The sequence below is a fragment of the Myotis yumanensis genome, unplaced genomic scaffold, assembly GCF_028538775.1.
Source record: "Myotis yumanensis isolate MYYU_CA2020_CCGP unplaced genomic scaffold, mMyoYum1.0.hap1 SCAF_17, whole genome shotgun sequence".
Classification (NCBI taxonomy): Eukaryota; Metazoa; Chordata; class Mammalia; order Chiroptera; family Vespertilionidae; genus Myotis; species Myotis yumanensis.
The window spans coordinates 1,308,777-1,324,612 of NW_027223768.1; the positions used below are offsets into that span (position 1 = coordinate 1,308,777).

A 15,836-nucleotide genomic window follows, 5' to 3' on the forward strand; every position below is an offset into this window, starting at 1 on the left:
ATTACACTGGAAAGAACTTTCTATAAAATTTATTTGGTATTTATTTGACTTCACCTTGTTTGACAATGGATTTGACCTACCTAACAAAAATAATGCAAAAATTTGCAGCTGATAGAGTTGGAATCAAGATGAAGAAAAAATAAGGAAAATGTTATTTTGTAAGTAAAATGAATGAAATCATCATTTAAGATGAAATCTTAGTTTCCTTTTACTTGATGTGCCTGGGACATTCTTGATTTCTGACATTTGTAAGGTTGTCTTTAGAGTTTCTATCCATATGGAACCAAGATTTGTGAGTCTCAAAGAAGCTCTTACAGTTAAGTTTATGTCCATCAATTTAAAAAAGGAAAAGTATTATAATAAAATAATTCTTGAAAATAGATATTTATTTACTGTGGATATGTAACATTGCACTAGCCATTTGTAAAAACGTAATGTAGGTGATGATCCATCTTGAATAGAGGCACCCTAATGCAAGAGAAGCAATTGACATTTGAAATTAATTCTGGAGACTTCAGACAAAACTGACCCTTTGTTCTAATTTTCTGCTCCATCCAGCACAAGCCATCTGTTCATCCTGAGGATAATAGATGCTTTGTTTTGATAACATTCTTTCCTGACAAGCTCTGTTACTTTATGGATCTAGTTTAAGCCTTTATTCCCTCAATTCAGCTTATAAATTAATACTATTTCAAGTGTACCGCTTTTAAAGGTAAAGTTGAGAGAAACAATGAGTGATACATGACTTTTGTTTATAATTATTACTATAGATTCTTAAATTCTTTACCGGTAGAAATTGTATTATTACATTTATTGAATATCTTGTAGGTCCTAGGCATTTTGTTAGGGACTTGGCAGATACATAATTTGATTCTTAAAATATCAAACAAAGGAGAAGATGACATCAAGAGTTTACACGTAATTTCTGAGAAGCTTAAAAAATTCGCATGCAACTCATTAAAGAAACAGTGTAACAGCAAAATACCAAGAAAGCTTAGCTAATATCAAACATCCACTTCCTGGACCCTAAGGTGCTCTGCGCCTTGGCCCAAGTGTTTGTATTTGCTTAGAAGTCACTGGTTCTTTTCTAGGGAATTCATCACTGCTTTCCCTGTCATTTCAAGTGTGTCCTACATTTTTGCATTGAAAGCATATGAGTTAAGCTTCTCAGTTCTTAATAAATTGTGTAGTGTCTTCCAGCTCTGTGTTGAATACATTAATATATTATGTTTTTGTTTATTCTCTCCACCTGAGGAAAAGAAGGAAGGCGTTCTGTGGTGAAAACATGGGACTTCACCTTCCTTTACTACGTGACTTCATCATTTACCTGTTTTAATGGCTTTGCGTCTAGTTAAATATAACTGGGCTTTTTATTCTCAAAGTACCCTAAAATAGTTTTGGAGGTAGGTGAGTGACAAGTTTTAAAAAATCAAATAATGGCAGCCTCTAGTAATTTGGATAATTTATAAGAGATAACCACTGTTACAGTTTTACTGAAAATACAAACTTTTGTACAAAGTTAAAACCATCTTATTTGCAGTTTTGTGTATAAGTGTCATTAAGAAAATTTTTAAATGAAAGTTTAATAGCTGCATTGTGTGATAGTGGGCAACTTGGTTGGACATACTTCCATACTTTTTATTACTGTAAGTGGCATATGATAGACACCCTGACATAACTGTTCTCTCTCAAACTATTTCTTTAAGCTGGATTCCTAGAATTAGAATTAACGTGTCAAGGAAAATGTTCAAGGATTCAGATTCTTACTGCACATGTCTTTAGAAGGCGCTATTAATTTACACTAACACGAGCGGTACATGAGTCTGCCTATTCCTCCCACTATTGAGTGCTCTTTTTATACTTTGTAGGGTCTTCATTTGATAGGAATATGTCAGATTGTTTATTATTTCATGGTCTAGTGTCGGATTCCCCAAGTATAAGAGAGGAAGAGAGTTAAAGACTTGGAACTTAAAGCAGTGCACATTTAAATCATGGGTAAAATAAAGCACCAAGAATAGAGGGATGAAATAAATAGGATTAAAATGAGAAGTGCCTCTTCAATTCAGTAGTTACCATAAGGATAGTCTCAAGGCATGTATCTCAGATGATAATGGATAGAGGATGTAGTAGGAGAAGAAAGCACCTGCCCTGAGGCAGGGTGCTGAGGAAAGGGGGGTGAGGCTCAGGAGTACAACAGGCCCAGGGCAATGAATGCGGTGAGGACATGCGCAGTCACTACCTCCAGCAGGGACTCCACACCCAGACGCCTGAGTCCAAGATCTGGCCCAGCCGCCACATTTGTAACGGATGTGGTGCCAGCGGTCCCTGGTGCTGTGGCCGTGGTGAGGGTCAGTGTGCTAGTGCCTCTGATGAACTGGGCAGTGCCTGGCATGTAGTGAGTGAGGGCTCAGTGCCTGTCAGCTAGTGTTGGTTTCAGGCTGGCTTCAGTTCTAGAATTCATTGTAGTGACTGGATCCAGAGGACAGTGAGAATGTTGGGGTCTGGAAAATGGAGATGTTGTGATAATCCTCATGAGAACTGGCAGGGTTTTTATTGAGCCTCGCACATTCAGGGGCAGAGCTGGAGTCAGAAACAGTCATTGGCCTTACAATCCGTGTTCTTTTCGCCACTCTGTCTCTGAAGAAAGGGAAGAGGGGGAGAGGTGGAAGAAGAGGACTTTGGAAATTGGTTGAAGAATTTAGGACAGTGATGGCGAACCTATGACACGTGTGTCAGAGGTGACACGCGAACTCATTTTTTTGGTTGATTTTTCTTTGTTAAATGGCATTTAAATATATAAAATAAATATCAAAAATACAAGTCTTTGTTTTACTATGGTTGCAAATATCAAAAAGTTTCTTTATGTGACACGGCACCAGACTTAAGTTAGGGTTTTTCAAAATGCTGACACGCCGAGCTCAAAAGGTTCGCCATCACTGATTTAGGAGTTTCTGATCCTTGCTGAACATGAGATTGACAGTAGGAGATAGGACTTCAGTCTAGTGTACTTTTTAGGGGACTCTTGGGAATAGACGAGGACTGTGGTCGGCAAACTGCGGCTGGCGAGCCACATGCGGCTCTTTGGCCCCTTGAGTGTGGCTCTTCCTAAGCCTTAGGAGAACCCTAATTAAGTTAATAACAATGTACCTACCTATATAGTTTAAGTTTAAAAAATTTGGCTCTCAAAAGAAACTTCAATCATTGTACTGTTGATATTTGGCTCTGTTGACTAATGAGTTTGCCGACCTCTGGACTAGGAAATCCGCTAATGTTGGCTACCAGAATGTGGGATTGGTGTGCGCACGTGTATTGTTGCTCTTACTACTTTACAAGCTCAGATGAAATCAGAGCCAGAATGGAGGCTTGGGTCTAGCCTCGCCTGCACTTCAGGGTGTGAGCGGCGGTGGAAGGAAGCTCGAGCCCCTGAGCTTCAGGCAAGCCCGGCGCGGGAGCTGGCAGGTGCCGGTAGCTCTGTGGCTGTGCGGGCACCGCGTGGGGGGCGGAGAAGCGGGCGGAGTCTGGAGGTGGGTGTTAGGAGGATTGGGAAGTTGAAAGAGTAAATGGCTGAGGCAGGGAGAGGGGAAGAAGACAAGGGTGGAACAAGAGAGCTTCTCACTGGGGTCCACGTGCACAGGTGTGGCTGAGTGGGAGGAGTAGACAGAAGACAGTCCTGCTTCAAGGATGTACTGAAAAGGCTAAGGATTAGGAGCTTTGTGAGACTTGTTTTTTTGTTCATCCTCACCCAAAGATATTTTTCCATTGATTTTTTTTTTTTTTTTAGAGTGGAAGGGAGGGGGGGAGAGAGCGCAATACATTGATGTGAGAGCTACACATCGAGTGGTTACCTCCCACATGCACCCTGACCAGGGCCAGGGATCAAGCCTGCAACTGAAGTATGTGCCCTTGACTAGAACTGAACCCGGGACCCTTCAGTTCACTGGCCGATGCTCTATCTACTGAGCCAAGCCGGCGAGGGTGAGATTTTTTAATTAAAAAAATTTTTTTAATTGATTTTAGAAAGAGGAAAACATGGATAGGTTGCCTCCCTCACAGGCCCAGACTGGGGATCGAACCCTACACCTTTTAGTGCACGGGACGACCGACACTCCAACCAACCAAGCCACACCTGCCAGGGCAAGATGATTTTTAGTTTGGTAACTAACTAGTTCTTCAGGTAAGTTTTTTTGGCTCAGTGGATTCTGAGAGTTATCACTTAGAATTGAAAATGAAACCAGGAATTAAACTGATTTTAATTTTAAAATATATATATATTTTATTGACTTTTTACAGAGAGGAAGGGAGAGGGATAGAGAGTTAGAAACATCGATGAGAGAGAAACATCCATCAGCTGCCTCCTGCACATATCCTACTAGGGATGTGCCCGCAACCAAGGTACATGCCCTTGACCGGAATCGAACCTGGGACCCTTCAGTCTGCAGGCCGATGCTCTATCCACTGAGCCAAACCGGTCAGGGCCTGATTTTAATTTTTTATTATAGAAAAGAGCCAGTCAAGTGGCTTTGGTGGACTAAAAAAAAAAAAAAAAAAAAAAGATTTATATTGTTAAAAGGGAATTTGAGAGTTGATAATACATTTCTTTCTCCTGAGTGTGTGTGTGTGAGTGTGAGAGAGAGAGAGAAAGAAAGAGAGAAGGCAACTGGATCCCATTCATACCAAGGAACTTAACACAAGTGTCAGGTGACTGTTTCTACTAACAGCCAGTTGAGGCAGGGAGACGAGCAATGAAGGGACAGTGTCGTTCCCACCGTGAAGTGTGCTGGTGCCAGCGTTAGTGGGACCACGTGCGTCAGCCACAGCCACGTGAAGATCCAGGAAACGGTGCTGCAGGCGGAGGAGGGTCCCTGCTCAGAGCGCCTTTGCTGAGAGGCGTTCGGAATGGATCCTTGTAGACTGACACGGGCATCAGGTGAAGGGGTCTTTCCGCTCAACGGTACATGGCAATAGCCTGTCTGTGTCCTGAGGACTGTGGTGCTTTCCACGTGCGTGGTTAGTGATGTGGTGGCATCGCTGGTTGGGAAGAGCCCGCTGGCGGGTGCAGAGAGGAGACGCTGGGCACAAAGGGCTCAGCCTCAGGTCCTTCTCCCTGGGACTGGCTTTTAAGTGAAACTGGGCGCATGGATGACACAAGATTGGCCCTGAGTTAGTAAGTGTAGGTCAGTGTAATGGGTACATGAGTTCATTATTTTAGTCTCTCTACTTTGGTATACAGAGATTTTCCAAGACAAAAAGTAAAATCCAAAGAAAAGTGGAGAAATAAAAAAGAGGCAGATCCCAAACCATGGTGTGGGCAAGAGGTTGTAAGATAAACTCAGCCAGAGCCAAACTGGAGAGGGGGCAAGAGGGCAAGCAGCAGCTGCTGGAAGGGGACATTTTCAAGTCAAAAGCCAGAGGCTAAGAAATGGTGAATCTTACAGAACCCTTCAGATTGGCAGTGGAAGATCATAGTAGTTTCCAAAGTAAAAAGATAAAAACTTGGCTAAAAGAATAAGGTATCTGAAACCAAAGGTAACAGCACGTCCCTGTGACATACACAAGAAGGCCGGAAAGAAAAGAAGAAATACAACGGCAGCTGCGGGACCACAGTGCTCAGGGCAGGTCTACCCGGTCTGTCTGAACTAACTCCCTTTAGGCTGGCTTTCTTTTTGAATCATGGGAAGGAGGACAAGACCATATCTTCACATCTTTATGAACTAATAGTCACTGAGAAGCTGGTGTGTAAGGATAAAGGATTCCTGTTCATTGGCCTCTGAAAAGCGGATAAAAGATGCTGAGGTAGAAGGAGATTCTCTAAGAAATGAGTATTTTAAGGAAGAGCAGCAGAGACTGGGAAGTAGAACCGAGAAGTCAGAAGGACGTAGAAGACGGGTGGTGAAGGACAGGAAACACTGACGGGCCATTTGAAACCGTGGCGGTTGCTTGTTCCCCCCGCTGGGGAGCATTGTAGTGGTGGAATGAAGGCAAATAGATTGTGGTCAGACTTCCTTCAGGCCCTTCGTGTCCATTAAACACTGTTCAGGGCAATTTGTTCATAGCAGTGATTTTCACCCCTTTTCATCTCATGGCATAAACTAAGGATTAACATTCTGTGGCCGCCAAAAAGTCTAGTTTTTTGCCAATATGATGAAAACAATAGGTATTTTCTTTCGCACTCGGTGGCTGCTGCTGTATTAGCTATTGGCAGTGGCTGCATTGGGCAGTCAAAGGGACATGGTCAGTGTTCCTGCCTAGTCAGGTGTTGCATGTTGTAGACACATTCACAGCCTCCCGTTGAAAGTCGCTGATCCATAGAAGGGGGACCCGCTGGTTTCATGAGCTGTGCTGCCTGGTTTGGTTTCCGGTGTGAGTTCATGAAGACGGCCCTGTGTAAAGTGAGTCGCTCGTAGTGAAAGGTGGTTTTAGACGTGGCTTCTCGCTGTAAACCAGGGCGCGCACGTCTTGACGAATGTGTTCCACTCTCTATGCTTCCTTTGCTTTTCCGTGGAAACTCGGTGGTTTAACTTGTTAACATAATATAGCATGTACTTTAGTTGTAATAGTTAATGATTTCCCCGAAATCAGCTGTTTTTCTGGAACGACTCCCGGTCAGCAAGCCCTTTTTCTCAGTGTTACACGAATTCCCTTTCAGGAACCATGTGGAGCGCAGCCCCAAGTCCTGCAGCCTTGGTGCTTAAGTTGGTGTTTGTAAACGACTTGTGTGTGTTTCGTAAAATCCGCTTTATTTTAAAATTAGGGCTTCCTGTTGCAGCTGTTCCAGGAGCTCTGAGTCCTCTGGCCATTCCAAACGCCGCGGCGGCTGCGGCCGCGGCTGCGGCGGGCCGCGTGGGGATGCCCGGAGTCTCCGCGGGCGGCAACACGGTCCTGCTGGTTAGCAATCTGAACGAGGAGGTTAGTGGCTGGCCTGTCCTGTTCACCCTTCACTCCATTCCATCTGTGCAAGTTTCCATGTGGATTTCATTTTGCACTTGCCTTTCTTTTATGTACATTCATTAGTCAAAGTATTTTTTGTATGTTTCTACTTCTGAATAAAACCTATGTACCTAAGTAATACTTTATTTCCTTAGATAGTCATATCTCTTTAAATATATATTTTTTTAACCTAACTACCTATTTTTCCTAAGAAAAATATGGTGAAGTACAGTAGTTTGGCTTTTTATCTTTTTGTTGTTCTCAAAGGCAAATGTAATCCAGTTTGCAGATTTAACTGTAAAAAATTTTGCTCTTTGCCTTTTCTAATTATTTGCTTGTTCATTTCATGCTTATGTGTCATTGTATTTTTTAAATCTTCTTTGATGTGAACGACTCTAATCCGTGTTTCTTTAAAGGTTCTTCCAAAGATCTTGCCGAGGCACTCTTCCCGCCTTTTAGTAATTTTTCTTTGCAGTTATTAGTCACTGTCTCCTACAAATATTTTCAACGTTATCGCCCCCTTGTTAAATAGCTTACCGTTGAGTTATTTTTTTAGTTGTACATTTATGTCTGGTATGTTTTATTTTGATTGCTATGAAAGCTGGTATGAAATGTGGGAGGCTCAGTGTATCAGTTTATGGTGTCTAATTTGAACATTGGTTTCATTTTTAATTGGCCTCTGTCAGTATGAACATTGAGCTGATTTGATCATTGGTACTATTGTCGCTCACAGTTCTGCATGTGAAAAGGCTTGAATCAGAGTGCCTTTGTTTTTCTTTTAAAAATTCTGCCTGCATTTCATAACCAGCCATGCTTATGCAGTTACAGTTCAGAGTTTACAACCCTTGTGCATGCTCCTGCCCCGTGTTGAGATGAAATGCTGTAATTGACTCTTGATGTAGATGTACTTTACCCATATTTGTCTTGGATGACTACATTTTACTCAGTTTTTCTTGTACAGTACATAAACCAACCATTTTCTGACCAAATTCCTGCATTTCCTATGTACTGACCTATATTTTATTTTTTTTTTGTTCCCCAATTCCTTATTTTTTTCTTCTGCATTGCTGTTTCCCTTCCCCATTTCATCCTTTCCCCTGTGTGTTCACCTTCCCTCTCCTTGTCTTTCCAAACACCCATTCCCTCCCCTGTCTGACCCTTTATTTTCCTTGTCCTGGTTTCCATCCCTGTCTCCATTCCCTGTTCATGCTTCTGTGCTTGAACAAACGTCCTCGGACCAACTTGCCCCAATTAACCGCCTTGAACCATGATCATGACCACTCACCATTCTGCGGGAACCACCCTCCGTATGGATGATCTGTTCATCTCCGCTCTTCCTCGACTCTCCTCTCTCCTTGTCTTACGCTGCTTGCTCTTCTCTCCTTCTAAAGATGGTTACGCCCCAAAGTCTGTTTACCCTCTTCGGTATGTTATTGTTAGCACTATACTTTTATTATTGATTTGATTTTGGTTTCACCTTAATTCTTATTTGTAGCTAGCACTTTGGCTTAAAGTTGAATAGTAAATCTTTTGCTATTTTTCTTTGCTATTTAAAACTCTCCATAGACACAAAATTTGTTTTAATGCATGCTGATTTATTTTGCATGGTCTTTAATATCATTCACATAGCTTTGAGGGTTTATCAAAATTTGTTCTTTTCAAAATTCACTGTTCAAAATCTTGATCTTTCTTTATTCATTTGTGAGAATGATGAGTTTGAATGAGTGATCATGTTGATGTCTGAATGTTTCATTAATATGTCAGAAAGATAATCGTTAGCCGACTTGCACATAAAATTAATTTCCTTTTTGGATTACCTCTCTGTGGCTCCACTCAAGGTGTTTATGGAGACGTGCAGCGCGTGAAGATTTTGTACAATAAGAAAGACAGCGCTCTGATCCAGATGGCGGACGGGCACCAGTCACAACTGGGTAAGGAAGCTGTGGGCTCTGCCCGTCTTCACGTAGCTCATGTCCATCCGTGAGTAAAAGGAGGGGTTGTTTAAGAGCCAGGGCTCAGCATGTCGTGTTAATGCTCCTGTTTTCATGTCAGTAGTGGTGTAGGTGAGCATACTGGTGTTTTTCTGCTGTCCTCTTACTGTCTCATGTTCAGTCTCTTGGAAAAGGGTTCGGGCTCCAGGAATGCAGTAACAATTGTCCATAAAAATTAGGGCATTTATATTATAAAGCTCTTTTCCTGATTATTCCCTGTAATGGAAGTTAGCTGTTCATATAGTCTGGGATTCCAGTTAATGCCAGACTACTTAAATTCTTACATCATTTAGAAGTAATGTAGTCACATGGAAAATGTATTTTAAGGATACCAGGTTCTTTCAAAATGAAAAACCTGTGCCAGATACACCATTAATTCCTTTTGGAATCTTAAAATATACCTTAGTCAAGTTACACTTAGTTTTGCTTATATAAGTAATCGGTGATTTTAATTAAATTGTTATCTCATTTCACTAAATCAGAATCAGATCCCATGCTAGGTCTAGACCAGCCGTGGGCAAACTATGGCCCGCGGGCCGGATTCGGCCCGCTTGAAATGAATAAAACTAAAAAAGAAAAAAAGACCGTACCCTTTTATGTAATGATGTTTACTTTGAATTTATATTAGTTCACACAAACACTCCATCCATGCTTTTGTTCCGGCCCTCCGGTCCAGTTTAAGAACCCATTATGGCCCTCGAGTCAAAAAGTTTGCCCACCCCTGGTCTAGACTGATGGTATCCTCACACTGCTTGACTGTAAAAAGCCTGCTCTTAAGCTGAGAATTCCGTTAGTTGAGATTCAGGAATGATGGTGCCTCAGGCTGATGGCATAGTCACAATTTTTATTTTGAAGTTTGCTGTTTTTGATGTGAGGACTAGTGTAGTTTTACTGTTAATCTAATGAGACTCACCAACTAACCACATAATATCCGGGCCTTTTGGCCTTTGGAGACAAGTAAGCTTGAATTGCAGTGTTTCTTACCAGCGATGGTGGTAGCTCAGACAATGCACAGAACTTGAGGCATCTGCTTTCTACCTCTTGAAGTACAGCTCTCTGCCTCTGAGGAGAGAGGGGGCTTAGGCAGTGTCTCCTTTCCCCACTGTGTCCGCTCTGCTCGGGGCGGCTGGTCCTCGTGAGTAGCATTTTCTTCCTCATCGCGTGGGAGCTGGGAGCTGGGCAGAGCCTCGGTGAACAAGGTACCCAGGGTCATTGTGGCTGAGCAGTACCTGAGGGAGAATGAAAGCAAATCCTTCCGAATGGTTTCTGGTTCTGTTCTATGTACGGACTGTTGTAATGAGTGTAGTGTGCCTAGATTGGGGGTGGGGAGAAGATGAACTTGAGGTTGGGATGTGGAGTGGGAGGGAGGAGAGGGCAGCAAGGCGTGCTCACTTCCTTTCCTGGGGCCACAGCTGGTGGGTCGGCAGGGTTGTCAGGGAAGAGTGGGGGTGGGGAGGCATAATCTGGGTTTCATTCTGTGGAGGAAGCTTTCTGCCAGGTGCCTCGTCCGGGGCAAGTGGATTAAACTTGACACCAATGGTTACTAGACACTCAGGACTTCTTTCTAAGTCAGAGACTTCAGATTTTAAACTATTAAAATCATCTTTGCTTTGTGCTTTGTTAAAACGTAGGCATTGTTTCCTTTCTTGTAGCCATGAACCATCTCAATGGACAGAAGATGTATGGAAAGATTATCCGTGTCACTCTCTCCAAGCATCAGACTGTCCAGCTGCCTCGGGAGGGTCTCGATGACCAGGGTCTCACTAAAGATTTTGGTAATTCCCCATTGCATCGTTTTAAGAAACCTGGATCCAAAAATTTTCAGAACATTTTTCCTCCTTCTGCAACCCTTCACCTGTCCAACATCCCGTGAGTATCACCCATGAGCTGGAGCTGGAGCTGGGGAGGGTGGGCCCTTGAGGAATGAAGTATAAAGCTGATGAGTAACCCTTCCTCTTCGTTTTGCTCCAACTCCCCCAGCCCTTCAGTCGCAGAGGAGGATCTGCGGACGCTGTTTGCCAACACGGGGGGCACTGTGAAAGCGTTTAAGTTTTTTCAGTAAGCACCCTTTCTGCTCTTTCCCTTGGTGGCTGGAGGGAAGTAAACGTTCTCTTCAAGGGATTTTTATTTTTGTTTATAGAGATTGTGGTTTCTGGAATGGGCAAAACTCAAGTGTGTAACGAAGCCTTCCTAGTTGTTACCAAGTGTCTAACTTGATTCTTTTGCTTCAGAAGAGATCACAAGATGGCCCTCCTGCAGATGGCCACGGTGGAGGAGGCCATCCAGGCCCTGATCGACCTGCACAACTACAACCTGGGGGAGAACCACCACCTGCGAGTGTCCTTCTCCAAGTCCACGATCTGAGGGCGGAGGCGGAGGCGGAGGCGGGTCACAGTGTTGTGTCATCACCTAGTGACTGTTCAGAAAGTGGGGACCAGAGTTTGATTTTTTTTTTTTCCTTTTTTTTCTCATGCTGTTATCATTCCTTGGTTCTAAAACGAAATGGCATATGTAAAGGCAGAGTATTAACTGCTGATTCCATCTGTTCGATAGGGAAGCCATTTTTATTGTCTGTTTAAAATTTGTTTAATTTTCCTTTTCTTTTTCAACTTAGTTGACATACGTGCCTTAAAGGAAAACTAGTGTTGCTATTGTGCAATTCACTAGGAATTTACAAGGGATTGCTTGTCTCGGGCACACTGTTCTATGGGGATTACACTATGTATAGGCAGGGGTGTGTAAAAAGGTTAAGTTTTTGTTTCTCCTGCTTGGAACGTACTTTGAATTATTGGCTTGTCACATTTCTTTCTATTTAGTCAAATAAGATACGGGATATTGAAAGAACAAAGCAGCATTTTTTAGTTATACTACCTTAGGCTTTATTGCTTTAAAAACACATTGGCCTTTTTGTATCTCACAATTCTGGTCTAGATTCTGTTAGGAATGTAGGCATTAGTTGAATTAACAAGATGCAGAGTATTAATTTCTGTCAGTTTGAGCCCTACGTGGAAAGCATTGTGGAACCTTAACCTTTTGTACACGCTCTTGTGGGACGCGTCCTATAACTGCTGTCAGCACTAAGTAACGTCTTGTTTGTGGCTGAATACTTTTCGTAGATGTTTTTTGAAGTTGACATGACTTATGTGCATTTCAATACCTATTGCCATCCTTAGTTTGTGATGACGACTGGACATGGCTGTGGATTTCTGAGCATGGAGGCTGGTCTGGCTAGTGCAGGAACTGGTGCATGTCTTTCCAAGATGCAGAGAGTCACTGCAAACCTTTGCAGGAAGATGAATTTTGTGGCAGTTTTCTAAAACTGACAACCAGGTGGGACCAAAGTTTATGTGCCTTTAGTCTTAATTTACCTTGCATTGTAATATTCAGTTTTAATAAATCTTCAAAATATTTTGTATTTAGGAATAGATCTGACTTTAATAAAAACATGGCTCAGAATCTACAGGTCAAATTAATTTGAACAGTTCTTGTCGATCTGAATTGCTGATTCTGTTTAAATGACCAATACTTTTTGAAATTGATGTACTTCGTTTCAAGATTCATAGATTCTGTTATCTGTGTAGACAGAATGGTCATGTATATTTTCTATTAGTTGAGTTTTTACATCCTTAGAAATGTAAAATTCAGTCTAGTTTGGAAGCGGCACAATTAAAAATTACTTTTCTAACAAAGTCGGGAGGTTTGATGGTGGTCTACTTTCCTTGTGTGTACTCTGCTCCCTCTGTAGCATGCTCAATAAACACTGCAGCTCTGCTCACCTCTGTCTCTCTCTGCTGCCTCTCCTGTCCCTGTGCTGTGCGCCCTGGCCCCGCAGGTGGGAGGGCAGATACTCCGACATGCTGTGAACTTGCACCAGGGTGGTGGTTTTATGTTTGTTTGTTTTTTAATTTGAAAGACGGTGACTGCTTCCCGGGAGGACCCGGAATTAACATGTCCCACCCGTTACAATCTGCTGCTTAAAGACAGATTGTAGCTCGGCCGTCGCTTTCCCCGGTTCCCGGGGTTGGGGGGGGGGGGGGGTGAATGCAGTGCACTCTCTCCCACTGCCATGCTCTCTCTCGGTTTCACCTCTCCTCTCTGTCTGCTAAGGTCTCCTCGTCCCGGACAGCCCTGCGCTGTGACACAGCGCGAGGCGGGGAGGGGGCTTCTCGCCAAGGGACACATTGAGGTACTGGAAGCTGAACAGTGAGTTCTCACTTCACAGCTTCCGCTTTTCAGAGGATTCTGAATAAGGTGCTGTATCTATCACTCAAAATACTTCAGGTCACATTTTTCCAAATAGGTATATTGGTGTCAGCTCCAGAGTCATACATGTTGCTTAGGTTGGTTCTGTGGTGAAATAATTTAAATGCACATGTGTGTGTGGAGAGCAGTGACCAGGAAGTGGCCTCTGAGTGTGTCGGGCGGGGAGCGTGTGGAGAGGGCACGCCCTCCTCAAGCCAGGACCTAACACAGGGAAGTGGGTACAGAATTGTCTGAGCACAGGTAGGATTTTTTATTTTATACTTAGTCGTTACTCTCCTGTATATTTATTCCCTTGAAGTTAATGGGTTTTTATTTTAAAGATTTTGCAAGTAATAGAATGAAAGTGTGCAAATACGTATAAAAACAAACATACTGAGCACATGGGCACACTGTGCTCTCCACCCCTCACACACCTCATACTTCTCAAGAAGAGGATGTTTATCAAATCTCATGGCATTTAATTAATTTTGAGGTTTTAAAGTTAATCTCTTTTCAATAAACACTGAATATACATGGTTTGAGTCTCAAGTTTCTCCCAGGCAATGTAAAGAGTGAGCAGTTAGTACTTTACAGCTGCACCTGTGTGCGGTCCTTACACACCTGTCCCTGCCTGCTGGCGCCTTCCTCCCAGTCAGCGGGCACAGTGGATTTGGTCTCAGTGTGTTTAGGATTTCTGACTCAAGCAACTTCAACTTGTATGAAAGATTCCAAACATGCAACAACTAGGACTGCCGCAAACTGCTATTCTGCTCCGGTGACTGACTTGCCACATTTCCTCCTCCACTTCTCACCTCCCGTGTTACCTCGGCCCAAGCCAGGCCTCCTCATCCGCCCTCCCTGCTGCATTCACTCCTGTGATCACCGCTGGGCCCGCCTGGCCCACCAGCAGGACAACTGCCTCAGGTCCCAGAACCTTCATTCAAAACGCAGCCCTGAGACCAGCAGCGGCCCGGGAGCTCTTAGAAGCTCCAGTTCTACCTGCTGAGGGTACAGTTCCCCAAGATGGGCAGGTGAGGCCCCCGTGACAGGAGGGCTAGAGAAGCCCCAGAGTATGCCTTTGTTTTAAGATCACCTTAAAGAGTTTGTGATTTTTCCCCCCACTCGATTTTGTGTTTTAAAAAATAATGTAGTTGCCTATGTTTGTAACACTACCAGAAACTCGAAGATGTAAATACTGTCGTATGAAACCAGACCCTAGAACAATGGATTTCTACCAATGAGAAACATCTTAGACGTGAACCGCGTTTAGCAAGGCCAGAGGTGAACCTGAGGAGGGCGGTGAAGGGTCAAGGAAAACAGACAAGAGAACACAGGTGGGGCCAGGTGGATCACTGTGCCTGGATGAGGACAGTGACCCAGCCTGTAAGCGAAGCTTTATTTTATAGTCAGAGCACTCGAGTTTCACATCTGCTCCTTCCCTGTTGTTGCCACTTCCTGAACGCCATCAAGCCTTGTTTAGGCAGCACTGGCTGCACCCCGCAGCCCACATCCCTCAGCCCTAGGACTGCAGGTCAGACCATAAGGTCAAGCTTGCTTACAACCATGGCCTTTTGGCTGTACTTGTGCCGGGAGGGCTTTGCCACAAGTCAGCCCGAGCGCCGCAGCCGCTCCACAATACATTCCTCACCAACATCTACTTTAATCTCTTGAAAATTCATTCTTTCATTCGAGACATAACTAGGAGCCCACCTAGATCCCGTGAAACGGCAGTGACAGGTCAGGAAACGGCAGGTGTGTGGTTTGATGTGTTTTCAGGAAGGAGTTCCTGGATATTCAGCCCCCACCCACTGGCTAGGGAAGGGTTCTTGGAGCTTGGTGGGCAGGAGTTAGCTGGGGTGGAGGGGGGAATGGAGACAGGTGTGCGTGTGTGTGTGTCAGTCACCTGGGAGCACCTGATAGTTCACCGTGAGGTCGAGTGCAGCACAGCTGGGTCAGCGGCTGAGGCAGGAAGGGGTGGGAAGAGGCAGCCATGGCAGATCCCAGCTCAGACTCATCACGCGGTCCTGTGGTCAGGAAGCCGGGGCTCAAGCCCTAGAGGAGCTCCTGAGTCTCGGCACGAGAGCGCAGCCTCGGGTCCTCGCACCCTCACCCAACACCAGTGCCAGGTCCGGGTGCAGACCTGCGTGACCACTGAGTCTCATGAGCGTCCCACCATTCGCTGCTTCACACTTTCAAACCGGGACCGGGGGCCAGTCAGCAGACATTCCTACAGCTGTTTCCTCACCACTCAGTGCTTCCTGGTGTCCTGACGGTCTGGCTTGTAACCATTGGAGGCTTTGCAGTGGGCCTTCTCCACACGGAGTGCTTCCCGGGTGCTAGATTTAAAATGTGAAAAAGGCACCGAGACAACATTCAGTTACAGATTTTCAGGTTTTCGTATAATCATGACCTTGAGGCATTTTGAACTTGAGCTTTGTTTGAAATTCACAAACATGATTATAATTTCAAGAAGCACCATCTTAAAGTTGTCTTATTGCTGTAATGAAGCTGCTAGAAATTTCATTTATTCTCCAGTTAAATCTCAGGAACCCTAGTTTATCAGGAAATCAGTCAGTGCTGAGACGAGACGCGGCTGCGAGTCGGGCTCAGATTTATTCCTGGGACCCCGAGGAATGCCTATCAGTCAGTCACAGGTTTATTGCCTGTTCTATTTAT

The 15,836-nt window shown here is 44.0% G+C and overlaps 1 protein-coding gene across 4 annotated transcripts in view; it reads left to right on the forward strand.

Annotated features, from left to right (window-relative positions):
- Positions 1-12,693, forward strand: part of PTBP2 (polypyrimidine tract binding protein 2) — a 36,456-nt gene extending 23,763 nt beyond the window's left edge. Inside the window, exons 9-14 of one of the 4 annotated variants that reach the window (XM_070396910.1) lie at positions 6,752-6,906; positions 8,319-8,352; positions 8,766-8,858; positions 10,571-10,787; positions 10,899-10,976; positions 11,150-12,693. In XM_070396910.1, the coding sequence (XP_070253011.1) occupies positions 6,752-6,906; positions 8,319-8,352; positions 8,766-8,858; positions 10,571-10,787; positions 10,899-10,976; positions 11,150-11,282 (710 nt within the window). In that variant the 3' untranslated portion in view covers positions 11,283-12,693. The remainder of the gene's footprint in view (positions 1-6,751; positions 6,907-8,318; positions 8,353-8,765; positions 8,859-10,570; positions 10,788-10,898; positions 10,977-11,149) is intronic. The other 3 variants (XM_070396911.1, XM_070396912.1, XM_070396913.1) reach the window with 3 other exon arrangements.
- Positions 12,694-15,836: the final 3,143 nt, after the last annotated feature.